At 43.9% G+C, this 15,818-nt stretch overlaps 1 protein-coding gene across 1 annotated transcript; it reads left to right on the forward strand.

Moving 5' to 3' along the window:
- Positions 1 to 7,252: 7,252 nt before the first annotated feature.
- On the forward strand, positions 7,253 to 8,260 carry LOC306917594 (kelch domain-containing protein 3-like; the record flags this gene model as incomplete). The annotated part of the gene is made up of 1 exon (XM_079495890.1): positions 7,253 to 8,260. The coding sequence occupies one exon, from the start codon at positions 7,253 to 7,255 to the stop codon at positions 8,258 to 8,260; it is 1,008 nt and encodes a 335-aa protein (XP_079352016.1).
- Positions 8,261 to 15,818: the final 7,558 nt, after the last annotated feature.

The raw sequence follows: 15,818 nt of genomic DNA on the forward strand, positions 1-15,818 counted from the left end.
AGGCGGGAAGGAAACGCCCTGCCAAGGGAGGTAAGGAGGGAGCACGCTGTGCCGGGGGAGGCGGGAGGGGAGGGGAAGGAGGGAGGGAAGGAGGGCTGGAAGGTTATGTCAAAGTTAATGAGCACACAATCAGTAAATTGTTTAGACTGAAGATGTCCGATGATGTTAGCGGATGCCCAGCATGCGGGCAGATAACTGGGTAAATGCTCGTTACATCAGATGTTAATGAGCAGACGATCAGTAAATTGTTTGACTGTAGATGTCCGTTAACTGGGTAAATGCATTGCCATGATGGCCCGTTAATTTCTAGTTCACCAAGGGAGTTGAGTGATTGTGCAGCCCTAGGGGATGGGTGGGTAGTGTTAGATGGGGGCTGGGTGAGGGGTGGGTGGGTAAAAGGCTGAATGGAGGGTGAATGAATTCAGTAGGTTAGGAGGGGGTGATCTGCATGATCGTGGAGCATGAGGAAACAAACACACAGATGATTGAATTGTAGCGCAATAGAATGCGTGGTTGTGATGAAAACTAGAGGCTGTCAGTACAGCCAATAGCTACGGCGAGTGGGCGTGAAGGGCACCGCAGAGAGAAAGCTGTCCAGCTGTGCTTACACGGCGGCTTGTAAAAAGGGGGGCCCTCCGTGGAAACTGGGTGCACGGCCCACTTGGAACCCGAGCCCATTAGCCCATGTCAAAACCCATGTGGGGCCCGGATGGACATGTTGGCTGGGTAGTATGAATGAATGGTGTTGAAGGAAACTTAGCTTTGTGTGTTGTAGTTGCTTGGTGGGCGGGTGTGTAACTCAGCCTCAGTCAGCGCAGCATTTGGGAGTGACGTCATCGAATCAGCGAAGGTGACAGGTCCGTGGCAAGAAGTGTGCCGGTTTTGAAGTTGCAGCGGGGGGGAGAGAGAGGTGGTCTCTCGGATCGCGGTGGTGTTTGTGTCCCGCGACGTCGATGGGCCAGGTTGGCGTTGGAAGAATAAACTGAACGGCGGTTCAGTGAGACGGGATTAACGAGATCGATGAGGAAGCGGTTGATGGCGGGGTGTCAGCGCTGGAATACGGGGTGGCTGGCTGGCGTTGGTGGCGTCTGTCCGAGGTTTCTCCGACGGGGGACGGTGCTGAATGCTGATAGTGTGGTCCGTCCGTGGTGGCAAGGTAACTTAAGTTGAGGGTAAGTTAAGTAATGATTACTTTGAAATCGGACGGGGATTCGGCGGAGGAGCAAACACGGAAGCGGCCGTGTGACTGAGAGATACGTGACGTGAGTCATACGAAGAACCAAGCACGAAATGGCAGGTAGACGTGCAGGTATAAATACGTGGAGAAAGGGGAGGGGTTTGGGTGGAAGGTTATCAGTTACCATGGTAGATAAGTCGAGGGGAGGTACTGGATGGGTTACCATGGTGATTGATCACAGAGTGTTGCAGGAAGTTGGCCGAGGATGGAGCTTAGGGTAGATTGAGGAGGAGCAGTGTTAGTCAACGATTTATCATTGAAGGCGTGGTCTTCCTCCTGAACTTATGTTGTACCAACTCCATTTAAACTTGATATGCATTGTGTGTGTGTTTGTGTAGTGTTACTTATTCACTGTGGTTCACAAACAGTTTCATGTGAAGGACCCCCAACTTTATATATATTTGGTTACGGACCCCCATGTGAAAAGGTGTAGTGCCAGATTTACATTTAAAACTTTTAAAGTATCCAAACCTTGGCAAGATGTTGAGGTTACCTTCATACATGGTCAGAGCAAGGAATCGAACATGCAACCTCTTGTTTCATTGGCAGACTAATATCTCAGTGAGCCATTGAGCTTTTGTTTATCAGTCATCAAAAGCAAAATCTATGATTTTCTTGGTTCATAAACAAGACATAAACAAGACAAGCAATTTTTTTTTGTTCCCAAAACATTTTAACTATCTTGATATGTATTTTGCGCGTATAGTTGTTAGTTCAAGAAGAAGGAGAACTAAAACACAGCAGCCAGCATGGTAGCTCAGTGTGATAGGACACTGTCTACATGATCATAAGGTTGTGGGTTCGATTGATTGATTGATTGATTGATTGATTGATTGATTGATTGATTGATTGATTGAAATATTTATTAACAGTTTGCAGAATTACAGTACATTTCAAGCACAAACTCAATACAAAGACTGTTAACTGTGAGTGGACGACCCAATTAAGCATTACACTTGTTTACAAGAGGGTCCACCATGTTCAATTCATCAAAACATTTAGAGACGTACAGATAGACACTACTATATAGTCAAAGAACAGAACAGGAATTCATCATAAAGGAGGTAAAAAAGGAAAAGAAACATACAGTGAGGGGAAAAAGGGGCGGTGGGGGGATTCAGATTTTACGGGGGCCAGTTTCGAATTGCAGCCGTCCGTAGGTGCCCTTTGAGAGCGGTTTTGAAGGAGTCAAGGGATTCACATGTCTTAATGACTGTTGGTAGGGCGTTCCACATTTTGGTGGCATGGGAGCGAAAATAATTTAGTCCCTTGTTTGTGCCGAATCTGGGTTGTACATGGTTTGTTGCACTCCCTCTGGTGTTGTGGGTGTGGACTTCGTTAACATTAAGGAAGTATTTAGACAGGTACATGGGTATCTTGGTGGTGTATCGAATCTTGTGGACCAGACCCATTGCAAGATGCTGTACTCTGTCGTCAACCCTACGCCATTCCAGCCTGTCAAAGTGGGCAGGGGTGAGGTGGGTTCGGGGGGTGAGGCCAAGTAGGAGCCTGACCAGTTTGTTTTGGGAGGTCTGGAGCCTTGTTTTAAGGGCCTTTGAGGTGCTGTGGTACCAAGAGGTGCATGCATACTCAAAGAAACCTTGTACGAGGGCTCCTGTTAAGGTCTTCAAGGTGTTTTTGTTGACCAGTGAGGAGATCCTGTAAAGGAATCTTGTTGTTTGATTGACTTTTTTGATTACGTTGATGGCCATTTTATCACCGGAAAGATTAGCCTCCAGGATGGAACCTAGGTAGGTAATTTCATCTTTTCGTGTGATAATATTGTCACCCACTCTAACCAAGAAGCCATCTGCCTTGCTGAGATTACTATTTGATCCGAACTTCCGAAGAGAATGGATTCAGTTTTTCCCAGGTGTAAGGATAGTTTGTTATCAGCGAGCCAGGTGCAGATTCTACCGAGTTCAGAGCTGAGGGTCTTTTCAACCTGCAGTTTGTTCCTGTCCGAGACCAGCAGTGCTGAGTCATCTGCGAACAGGAACAAGTTGCAGTCACAAGCTGATGACATGTCGTTTACATATATTAGGAACAGTAAAGGCCCTAGTATGCTTCCTTGTGGAACGCCACAGCTCACTGGGAGGGGGGGGGGGGGGGGGGGGCAGTGTTCCGTTCACCTCCACCATCTGTTCTCTCCCCTCCAGGTAGGATTGCATCCAGCTCACTGATGTGCTATCAAAACCAATAGCTTTTAGCTTGTTAACCAGTATGGAGTGGTTCACGGTGTCAAAAGCCTTTTGGAGGTCCAGCATGACCATGCCGCAGTATTTGCCAGCGTCCACCTCGTGTTTGATGTGGTCGTTCAAATAGAGGAGGCATGTGTCAGTGGAGTGGGATGTTCTGAAACCAGATTGGAACTCGTACATTAATTTATTAGTGGCAAGATACTTTTCAACCTGTTCATAGACTATTTTTCCATCACTTTCGAGATGGAGCTTAGAATAGAAATAGGGCGGTAGTTGCCGCGTTCTAATTTACTCCCTTTCTTGTTCAAGTCTTCCTTGGTCTTTACTCTGAACCTAGTTTTGAAGACTTTGCTCCAGAAGCCCTGAAGATCTTGTGTATGACGTTACATCCAGCTCGATGCTGTGTTTTCTTTTGCAAAGACAGTCAAGTCTGTTCAAACTAAACAGGATTGTGTGAATAGTGTGTGAATACTCCAGTAATAGTCTAGTTGCCAGCCCATAGAGCCCCATTGTGAACCCGGACATGTTGAGTACACCAAAGTTTTATGTTAGAAATGTTGAGTATGGGTCCCCAGCATGTAGAAACTGCCGGATGCTAACTTGCATATGTTGAGCAATTTTCATAATTGGCATAATATGTGACCATACCATTAACAACCTATAGAAGGCAAAACATTGCCAACATTGCCAACATGCTTTATGTAGCATGTGACATGTCAAACTAGGGGGTTTTCATGATGCTGAATCAATTCCAAGCATTAGTTTTGCAAAAAAAAAAACACTCCTTGGGCTATAAATGGCCATAGCTACTACTACCCAAATGTGCTGACATCATCACATTTGTGATTATTTGTGATACACTGTATCCATCGCACCTATTACATCTATTATACAGTCATAAAGACCCTGTATCCATCACACCTATGACATCTACTGTATTATGCAGGCATATGAAGACACTATTCAGCTGTAGAAGCTTTCCCAGATTGAAAGGTATAACAACGTATAGACTTTCCAGGTCTATGTTAATGTGGTATGGAGCTCAGATTGGTATGTAGACATTAGACAGTATAGAGCATGTTCACATGGTATGTACAGATTTGTATATTGACATTAGACAGTTACCATACCATAACAAACAGACGTAGCCAAAGGCATGGCTGAATGTAGTTATTTGAACTGAGGAAGGTGTTTTCTGAAATAAAAAGGTGTCTATATGATAATACTAATATAAAGTGGAGACGGTTTGTCTCCACTTTTGTCTCCTGAAGATAAAATCATAACTGTACAGGGAGGGCAAGTGGACACACACCTGTGCAGGCTAGTTAGGGTGAATAAAAAGTACCGTTAAAATGCCTTTCTAATAAGAATTAGATCTATTTATAGCAGCACTATGTTTGCTTACATGTTTAAGCAATAACAATCATCCTTCCATTCATCTATTTGATTCCCACAGAATCAAACACATTGTTGGGACCGGGATTTTAACCCAGGTCCTTCTGCTTGCCAGGGAGCCTCTCTACCCATTCAGTTGCCTCTTCTCATCAACACAATGATTCTCAAGCTCATGGAGTAGTAAATTCAGCTAATAATGCTATACATGTTTAATGTGACTGTTTTGGCCACCGGTGGGGTGGTATGTGCTGTACTGCACTGCCATCTGGTGGCCACACCACAGGTGTACTGCGTTCTAATGCAGAATGAGAATATAATAATTTTAAATGGTAAATGGTAAATGGTGCATTTATATAGCACTTTACATAGATTGTGCATTACATTCACCCTTTCACACACACATTCATACACCGATTGCAGCAGAAGCCATGCAAGGTACCAACCAGCACATCGGGAGCAATTTGGGGTTCAGTGTCTTGCCCAAGGACACTTCGGCATGTAGACAGGAGGAGCCGGGATTCGAACCGCCGACCCTTGGATCATTGGACGACCTGCTCTACCTCCTGAGCCACAGTCGCCCCATTTTACATTTGTTCAAAGAAGTTGGCTGCCATGTTTGTATCCAAAGTGGCCACTGCCACCCCAAAGTAAATGCAGTGGCGTTGCTTTAATGTCACAGATTTTCAGCTTCACTTTGCTTCCCACAGAAGAGCATGAAGTTAAGGCCTTGACACACTGCCGGGACCCTGATTCGAACCCAGGACCTTCTGCTTCACAGGCAGCCTCTCTACCCATTCAGCTGCCTCTTCTTATCAACACAATGATTCTCAAACATTGTCATGTCAAGGACACCCAAATGCATAATAGGTATAATAATAATAATATATAATAATAGGTGGCCACAGACCCCCATCTATGATTCAGATAGAAGAGCCTTGTCTGGGTTTGAACCCACAACCTGAGGATCACATACACAGTGTCTTAACAGAGAGAGCCACCATGTTCTCTGTAAACCTCCACACTTTTAGGGTGTTCTTCTGAGTGTTCTTTTTAAAACATGTGTTGGGCAGAAGGACATGAGCTGGACTCACATAGACAGCTCCACAGCCCGTTTGACTGTCAAGGGTTCAGCCTCCAGGAAGAAACCCTAAATACAAAGTTAATACACCATTGCACATAAAAACGACTCCAGGGTGTCTAATGAAGTACTGTCACCTCAGACACATGAAAAACTGGAAAAATACAAAACATGTGGCACTCCATCTTTAATGTTCTCTCCCGTGTCACTGACAGAGTCACTATGTCATGAAGTCCTTCAGGACCTCCAGAACTTTGAGTAGAACTCAGCTGTATGACACGATAAGTCGATGACCGTGGCGCCGCCAGCACTATGAGTAAAACTTCCACTGTATGACAACTTGGTGCGGTACCTTGGTACTACACAGCATAGTGACTCTGTCAGTGACACGGACAGAACATTGGAGCAAAACTAGGTCTAGAATAGCTAATTTTCTTAGTGATTATTCCATAACTATTGGATTAGTAGACATGGAGTCCCGTGCCCGGCCTCGACACAACATTATGCCAGCTATACACGCACGATGTTCAGCATTTATATAGCGCCTTTATCCAAGGCGCTTTACAGAGATTGTGCATTACATTCACCCATTCACACACACATTCATACACCGATGGCAGCGGAAACCATGCAAGGCACCAACTAGCACATCGGGAGCAATTAGGGGTTCAGTGTCTTGCTCAAGGACACTTCGACAGTAACTCTGGGGGAGCCCGGGTTTGAACTGGCAACCTTGCGGTTACCATCCAGGCACTCTACCACCGCCGCCTCCCATGTATGGCATAGACACCAAGCCCCCAGTAAGGCTATCCAACGTTGAAGCTGCCACTACCTACTGGCAAAATGTGGAATTGCAGCACTTTCATGGAGGTGGACGGACGTTCATGACGTCACGTGCGTCAGCCCGGACCTCAAATTTGAGGTCCGGGGCTAGGCTAAATTCCCGCTCACTCGAGCCATTGAGTTATAATTATACTTCCGGCAGTCTTCCGGGTGCTTCAAAACGCCACTGAGCAACTTCTAATGAAATTAATAGCGGGGGGGAGGTGGGGGGGGGGCTAACGCTCCGGTTCGGTCTCTATCCTTTTATTACTCTATGATAGACACACACACACAGAGTCACACTGAAAACTGGAGCCTTTTCCCTGAGCGACGGACACAGATAGACTGGCTGACGCAACACACCGGCTTCATGGATTGGCCAGAGGCGGCACATGACGTTTGTACCACTGTAGCGATATAAGAGGTAGCGTGTGGTTGACAGAACTTGCATTCTGGGACAGAGACGGAGAGACAGAACTGCATTGTGGGACAGAGAAGCAAGAGCAACCTGACGTTAGAATGATCCGCTGGACCGTCCATCTGAAAGGAGGAGGAGCAGAGAATTTCCATGCAGCTGTGGTGCTGCAGGACAAGCTGTACTGCTTTGGAGGAGACAGTGATCCCATTGATGTTCACGTCTTCAACACAGTGCCTTTATGCTGGAGGAAGCTGACCCCAGGAAGAGGAGGAGGACGCCACCTAGAGGTTCCATCCAGGCGCTATGGCCACACAGCTGTGTTGGTTGAAGATACAGTCTACATCTGGGGAGGGAGGCCTTACTGCAATGTGCTTTATGCATTTGATGTTGACGCCTACAGATGGTTCAAACCCAGGGTTTCTGGCACTGTTCCAGAGGAGAGGCTCTGGCACTCAGCCTGTGTGTTGGAGAAGGCCATGTTTATCCATGGAGGATTGGCCAAGCTGACTGGAACCACTAATGACATGTACAAGTTGGACACCAGCACAATGGTCTGGTCTTTAATTAACATCAGAGGAACTCAACCTCCTGCTACAAAACGTCACTCTGCCACCATCATCGGGACAAAGATGTTTGTATTTGGGGGCTATGACTACAACACCATCAGAGTGTTTGACACAGAGACCAAGCTCTGGCTGAGCACATCATCTCAACAGCCTCATCTAGCACGACGCTACTGTCATTCAGCATTTACCTACAATGGAGAGCTGTACATATTTGGTGTCTTCAACAATAAGCCCCTCAATGATGTGTTGTGGAAATTCAGTCCAGAGACCTTCTCCTGGAAGAAGGTTGAGCCCAAGGGGAAAGGACCATGTCCAACGTATAAGATGCGCTGCTGCATGGTGGGAGATCGTCTCTTCCTCTTTGGAGGAGACAACACCCCTGATGACCTGTATGTCTTAGACTTCAGTCCTAGCCTCAAGACATTATGTAAGCTAGCAGTTATTCAGTACGGTATGGAGCAGTCGGACCTCACACACGACATCAGGTGGGAACTGGCAGCCATGATGACAACCAACAATAACAACCCGACGGCGACGACATGATAAAAGCGTGCCTACGATAAAGAAGGAAATATAAATAATAAAAATCACACCTGTGTGAAGTGAGGGGCGCTAATATATTAAAGTCTAACTCTGTTGATTAGGTGATGTAATGGTGATGTAAAACAAACGGTGCCAACACAAACATTAAACGCCATTAACAATAAAGAGACAATATGACGTAAACGACACATTATGACGTACATTTTCCCTTCATTGTCAATGCGTTTACTAAACAAACTTTGAACTAAAGACAAACATTAAACCTGTGTATAGGAGGGGCCCCTCAAAAATCTGACAAATTCATGAAACGGAAGCGGTGCCTTTGACTTGTTGGTCTGGGGAACCCGCTATCACTCACAACTGCCCCTCCCTACCTACCCTACGTCTACCCTACGTCACACTGTTGTGTGATTTTTATTTTATTTTTTCAGGGGCGCCGGCCCCTCCTATGCCATGCAGCTTTGTGTGTCTGTGTACCACATAGCGATGATTTGATTGGTTGAGCACGGAATGTGACATCACATTTATTCCGCTCTTAAAATCACACTCCTATCACACTGAGCCACCATGCTGGCTGCTGTGTTGTAGTTCTCCTTCTTCTTGAACGAACAACTATATGCACAAAATACATAAAGATAGTTTAAATGTTTTGGGAACAAAAATAACATAAAACATGTCTATGGTGCCGTTGCTTGTCTTAAATGAATGTTTATGAACCAAGAAAATCATAGATTTGGCTTTTGATGACGGATAAACAAAAGCTCAATGGCCCAATGAAACAAGAGGTTGCATGTTTGATTCTTTGCTCTGACCATTAGACCGTGAGCCAGGGGGGTTGGTCGGTACCATCGGGCCGACTAAGGCTCATAGTGATTTTTGTGAAGGTATACATGTGTAGAGTTAGAAAATATGTGATAGCATTGCACCAGTGGTAGCTTTATCAGTGCTATCATGCATTTTATTTTATAACACTAGGCGAAAATTACATGGTCAATATGAAAAACATATAGTAATACACCGCCAAAAAAAATTATAGAAAAGGTTTTTCCAATTGGTTCTGGTACCTCTAGGCATGCTTAAGAATATACTGAAAATCTAGGAATATATACATATTCTGTTCCGGAAAGGCGCCATTTTCGAGATGGAATCCAATATGGCTGCCAGGAGCTTAAAATGGCTATATAAAACTAGTACTAATTAATCATTATTTGGGGTTTTAGGGCTAAAGGAATGTGGCTGAATCAGTGAAAGTGAAATTATCATCAGGTAATTATGTATTGCCAAATCCAAGATGGTGTCCATACCAAACCCAAAGTGATGTTCTATTGTTGAATAGAGGAAAGAAGCACTGCCGTGGTCCTTGTAATGATGATGATGATGGATACTGCATTTGGTCATGATGAGGCAGGCATCATTATGTCCCTGATGCAGGGTGATACGCATGCTCAGTGAATAAACTGATGTGCTTGTCTTGTTGGTGTATTGGGGTGTATCGGGTAGACCTATAGTATAAAGTACAGAGCATTAGAATGGGACAGTCCTGTGCAACCTCATATCCAAGTGGAATGTGGCAGACCACCAAGCTCAACTTGAAAGTTCATTTGGCTGATGTCACACAATTTGGATGGGACATCCACATTTTGCTAAGGGTGATCTGACACCTGATGAAATGTTCAAGCTACAAATGAGAAATGTTGATAAAGAGGATTTTAACGATGAGGTAGACCAGGATTTGGGAAAGATAATGCTGCCAGTCAGGAGGGCTAGGGCCATGTGGTGGGTTGACTTTATGATCCTGATTATGAGTTGAAGCTTACAGATATTGAATGTAGTTGCAAAAGATAAATATTATCATAGTGTGTTAAGGCTCATTCATAGTCTGGATTTCCAGTGGTGGGGTGACCACCGCTCCGGTGGTGAGGTGACCACCGGAGCTGAAATAATGTTGAAATGAAATGAAATGATTACTATATTTACCCAGGGTATCTGGGCTAAGCTCAAGAACTTGTTTCCAGCCAGGCCCTGCTCATAGAACACATTTCATCGTAGTGGTTCAATGCCTTGTTCAAGGGCACTTCAGCGGTGGTAATTTTAACGTGTCGGACCGCTGATTCGAACTGGCGACCTTCCGGTATCAAGACCGCTCCGCTATCCGTTCGGCCACCGCTGCCTTTGTTGAGCGGTGGTGAGTAAAAACAGAGAGAAGGGCTGGGGCGGTGGTGGTGGTTTGCTCTTCACCGCGGCTTGTGACATTATGTTGTAGTTTGGTGGTCACCTCACCACCGAAAATCCAGACTATGAATGAGCCTTTATACTATTATTACAAATACCAGTTCTTGTGATGTTTTTGACAGGTTTTTTTAAGTGAATCATGAACGCTCATCAAGTTGTTTCTATTTGTTGTTCTCCCACAGGTCAAATTTAGCCTTGACCTGACCTCAACATGTGAAATTGACCTGATATTTAAAAAAATAGCTTCAGGAATGCATCTTACTTATACAACAGAAAAGTGGCATTAACCCTTTCGGGAGCGTTCCTCCGTTAACATCCTCGGTGTTATACACACCGACACTCTACACTCTTTGCGCAGTGAAATCCTTACAAAACAACCACTGCAACTCGCTTACAGTACAGTACAGTACAGTACAGTACAGTACAGTACAGTACAGTACAGTACAGTACAGTACAGTACAGTACAGTACAGTAGACTACAGTACAGTACAGTACAGTACAGTAGAGCAGATCAGTAGAGTAGAGTACAGTACAGTAGAGTACAGTAGAGCAGTACAGTAGAGTACAGTAGAGTACAGTACAGAAGAGTACAGCACCAAGCTAAAATTGTTCTATGTCCCCAAATACAAATCAAAACAAACAAAAAACAACATTATTAGGTTTAGTATTGAACAGATAGAAGAATAAAAGGTAATATTAAGGTACTGTATGTATTGGTGAACGGAAAGTTATCGTATGCATTACTTACACTGTACACTTGCACTATATTTAGGTTATTGAATTTCATAAAACATTTCCTTAGAATTTAGTTTATTGAATTTCATAAAACATTTCCTTAGAATTTATGTTAGGAACCTTTGTGCTACATATTTCATGAAAACAGAAGTACGTCTCATGTTGTCTCTCCTGTAATAGATAATTACAATATTTCTAGATATGCTAATTTTAACAACTTTTCAGAGAAATATATTGTCTGAGCTGTATCCCAACCATTCTTCAAAGATAAATGATCAATAATGAGAGAGAACCATCAGTTTGAAGTAGAATACTTCATTCGGATTTTGAAAATTGTGTTTTGGCATGTGGTTATAAACGGAGTGATAACACACAGAAAGCTACCACCACTGCAATGCTATCACATATTTTCTAATTCTAGACATGTATACCTTCCCAAAAATCACTATGAGGCTTAGTCGGCCCAATGGTACCGATGACCCCAGATTTGGGGTCCTGGCTCACGGCCTACATGTATGAATGGTGTATCAACATCTTGTCAAATTGTGGATACTTGTATGTAATCTGGCACTACACCTTTTCACATGGGGGTCCGTAACCAAATACATATAAAGTTGGGGGTCCTTCACATGAAACTGTGAATAAGTAGATAGCCATATTGAATGGATAGAGTCACTGCCTGGTGACCATAAGGTCACAGGTTCAAGACCCTGCTGGCAGTGTGTCTGGGTACAGTTTTACAGACATACACCTGGATATTTCACAAGTGCAGTAAGCTACTGTCAGAAAGTGTGTGTGGGGGGGGTTAATTGAATAAAATTATTTTATACTTCCTTATATATTTTTTAATATTTTCTTATTATTCACGCTATAGTAGTCTCGGAGTGATTTTCGTCTTTTTGTAAACACCATTGAGAATGAAGGGAAAATGTACATCATAATGTAACTCATTACGTCATATTGTCTCTGTATTGTTAATGGCATTTAATATTTTTGTTGGCACCGTTTGTTTTACATCACCATTACATCACATAATCAACATGAGTTAGACTAAGGGGCCATCCAGATGAGGACGATTTCGGTGTTTCTTGGGCAAGTAATTAGCCGATCTGCCCTTTTTGTCACACGGAGACGGCGTTTTGGGGGACTTAAACGGCTAATTTTGAAACTACCTTCCAGAGTGGGAAAGTTTGGAGACGCGACTTTCACTTCTCCGTGTGTATAGCAAATGCCGCCTAATTTGCTGAAACGGTGATGTCATAGTCCCCTCGCCCCCTCCAAACTAACAATTTACAATTTACAATTTAGGCATTTAGCAGACGCTCCTAATCCAGAGCGACTTACATGAAGCAATAACAAAAGCATGGCATACATCACATATATAAAAAGTAGTTATCATGAATCATGCCTAGACTAAGAACGTAACCAGTGTTAATGGTTTATTTCACCATAACCACTTACATATAAGTATCACAGCTATTTTATATTTGCACATAATGTCTATAAATCTCTTCTCCAAAAATAGCCGATCTGCAGCCCACATGCATGAGCTTGTAGAGGAGCTATTTTTGGAGAACAGAAACAACACCCCCGATCGGGAAAAATGTATACATATTTACGCAAACAGTTGTTGAGATTGAGCAGGCGTGCATGCACGAGAGAGGAGTTATGTGTGTGAGGAGCTGATCACAGATAGAGGGAAAGTGTTATATTTGGCCTATTATTTATGCTATTATTGACCGCGTCTGTGTCAGTCTCACAGTCACAGCAGCAGCGCGCACGAGAGAGGGGGAGAGAGAGAGGGAGAGAGAGAGAGAGGGGTGCTGCGTGTTAAAAAAGAAATAGGCTACTCATCTTTGTGTTCTAGTTTCACCTTATTGCTGAGTGACACACAGGGAAAAGCAAGGGTTTAGAAGCAAACAAGTCCGTTGTGGAGAAACATATGCACTCTTCACAGAGTGATTAGCCAGCCTACTAATGAGTGACAGGTGCTGCCACTTTTGCACTTTTGGAGCGTGGCTGAGGATGTCTGTTGGAGAGTGTGAGTGAGACAGACTTTTTGGGTGGCCATCTACAGCCGGCCATGTGTACTACAACGTTCTATTGAAAACGAAGCAGTTTACCGGTCTCGTGTAGACATCGTACATAATTAACATAACCGCAATGTAGACGCAGTAAAGTTTTATATCGTTCACAAACGGCAGGGGAACAGCCCGCGACGTCCTCGTGTAGCAAGGGCCTTATATTATACATTATAATATATTAGCGCCCCTCACTTCACACAGGTATGATTTTTTTATAAACACATGAGTGCATGTTGTGTCATTGATCGAGTGGGGGCTGGCCTTTGTGTGCGTGCTGTTGGCCTGTTGCGTGTTCCCCCACTGTAGTGCGTGCATGTGCACATCTTGTTACCGCGGGGCAGACCGGGGGTTTTTCCAAATCAACCAAAGTATTATTTGTGAATACTTAACTGCTGTGTACACGGTGTATATTGAAGTGAGTGTTATGTGCTTTGTGGGGTGTACTGTTTGCGGTTTGGAATTTTAGAAAATGTGCTCATTTAAAAGTGCTGAAGGCAAATCATGTTAATTTGGGGCAGGGGTTCTCAACCTGTGGGTCGCGACCCCTCGGGGGGTCGCCAAATTATTTTAGGGGGTCCCCAAATTATTTACAAAAAAATGTAAAATAATTTATTTTCACGATTTTTCAAAAATAGCAGACCTACAAGCTCGTATCGCGCCACTCGGTGGCGCGCTACGAGCTTGTAGATCTGCTATTTTTCAATAGCTAAATTATAACAATGCTTAAAACACCAAAAGGGGTTCCCGCCCAAGATGGTTTAAGGTTATTGTAGCAGTCAATTTATATTGGGGGTCGGGAGGGGGCGGGGAGGGGGTCCCGAGACATTGCCAAAGCATTTCCGGGGGTCCCCGGCCAAAAACGTTGAGAACCCCTGATTTAGGGCATACATGTTTTTGTTTTTAGGCATAATGGGTGCTTAAAGGAGAATTCCATGCTAGAAGGCTTTTTTACCTTTCTTACCTTTCTTTGTAGTTGTTACGTCCCCACCAAAGAGGTCCAGGTGTTTTTTTGTGCAAAAACTCCTTATTGGCTATTTCCCCTACCATAAGCCCTCATCAATGAATTGCATTGAATTGCATGGGAATTGAATGGGGCTATGGGGTGTTGTGCTAATTCGCTTATTTCCATCGAAATAAGTAGTAAAGTGTGCCGCTTGGGATATTATTTACATTATGAAGAGAGGATATATACAAAAAAATTATAATTGTGAGCGATGGAAATAAGCGAATTAGCACAACACCCCATAGCCCCATCCCATTCAATACAAACTTGATTGAATTTGACTTTCATATGTTTTCATGAGAAGATAGAAAACATTCTATTCTATTCTGCTATATCTTGCTTATGTACATATTGCGTCCATGAGACGGATTTCATACACAGTTGGGCCCTCATTTATCAACCGTGCGTACGCCAAAATATGGGTGTACGCCGAAATTACCGCAATTTTCGGCATTTACGATTTGCGCCAACGTTTGAAAATTATCTTGTGCCAAGACAAAACTCACGTCTGGTCGGGAGCTGTCGTACGCTTTGTCCTCACCTGTTTTTCTGTCGTAGAACAGCGGAGCAGCATTGTTTGACCAGCTGAGAGGCTGTCACAGGCATCTAAACATATGTAGGCTATTCACTCCTAAAATGTTTATATAAAACTGTATAGGTATGGGCTAAATGTAAAAAAAAAAAAAGTAAAAGAATACATCAACGATGTGTCTTTGTGTCATATGAAATTAGTAGGAGATTTCCAACTTTACAAGCAAGCAATTAAAATCGCGCAATTAAAAACAATGTTGCAAGGTATGCTAAGCCATTTAAACAGTGTTTTGCATGAGCTCATACATGCGAGGATTTGGGCTGAAATATTTGTGCTGAAATATTTCCATGACGGGACGTTGGAGAGTACTATAGTGCAGTGGTGCAGCTGCGGAGAGTCCCAACGTGGGTAGCCTACTGTAGCCTAATCTACAGCAGGCCGATGTCTTTCTGGAGTTACGGTATGTGCAATCTCCTCCTCGTTTAATAAACCCGACGCGTCGCTCGAATGCCAAATGTACCGTGCCAGCGCAAGTGGGAACCGCATCGGAGATAGGTAGACTACCCAGCCAGCCCACCACCACCAGTGCCAGCCACATGAGGCTATACGGTTTTGGCTGCACATTCATATATTGACAGTTGACAGCCCCCCCACTGCAGCGACTAGCGACTGCGAGGCAATCTAAATAGACTCTCGAACGTGCGGTGCATGGTCAGTTGGTCACGGTGTCACGGACGGACCACAGTGATAGAGAGACAGACAGACAGGACAGGAGGAGCACCTATGCAAAACAGCAGCGTGTGTGTGCCTATTTGTTATTTAATTCATGGTTCACAGGTTCAGGTTTTCGTTCACTAATATATCTTATTGTATATTAAATTAAAAATACTTTAATAATGTAATATACAACTAACAACACACAGTGACAGTTGCTTGCAAATTGCGATATGTGCGTGCGTGCGTGCGTGCGGG

The sequence above is a fragment of the Electrona antarctica genome (genome assembly GCF_951216825.1).
Source record: "Electrona antarctica genome assembly, chromosome: 24".
In the NCBI taxonomy this organism is placed as follows: Eukaryota; Metazoa; Chordata; class Actinopteri; order Myctophiformes; family Myctophidae; genus Electrona; species Electrona antarctica.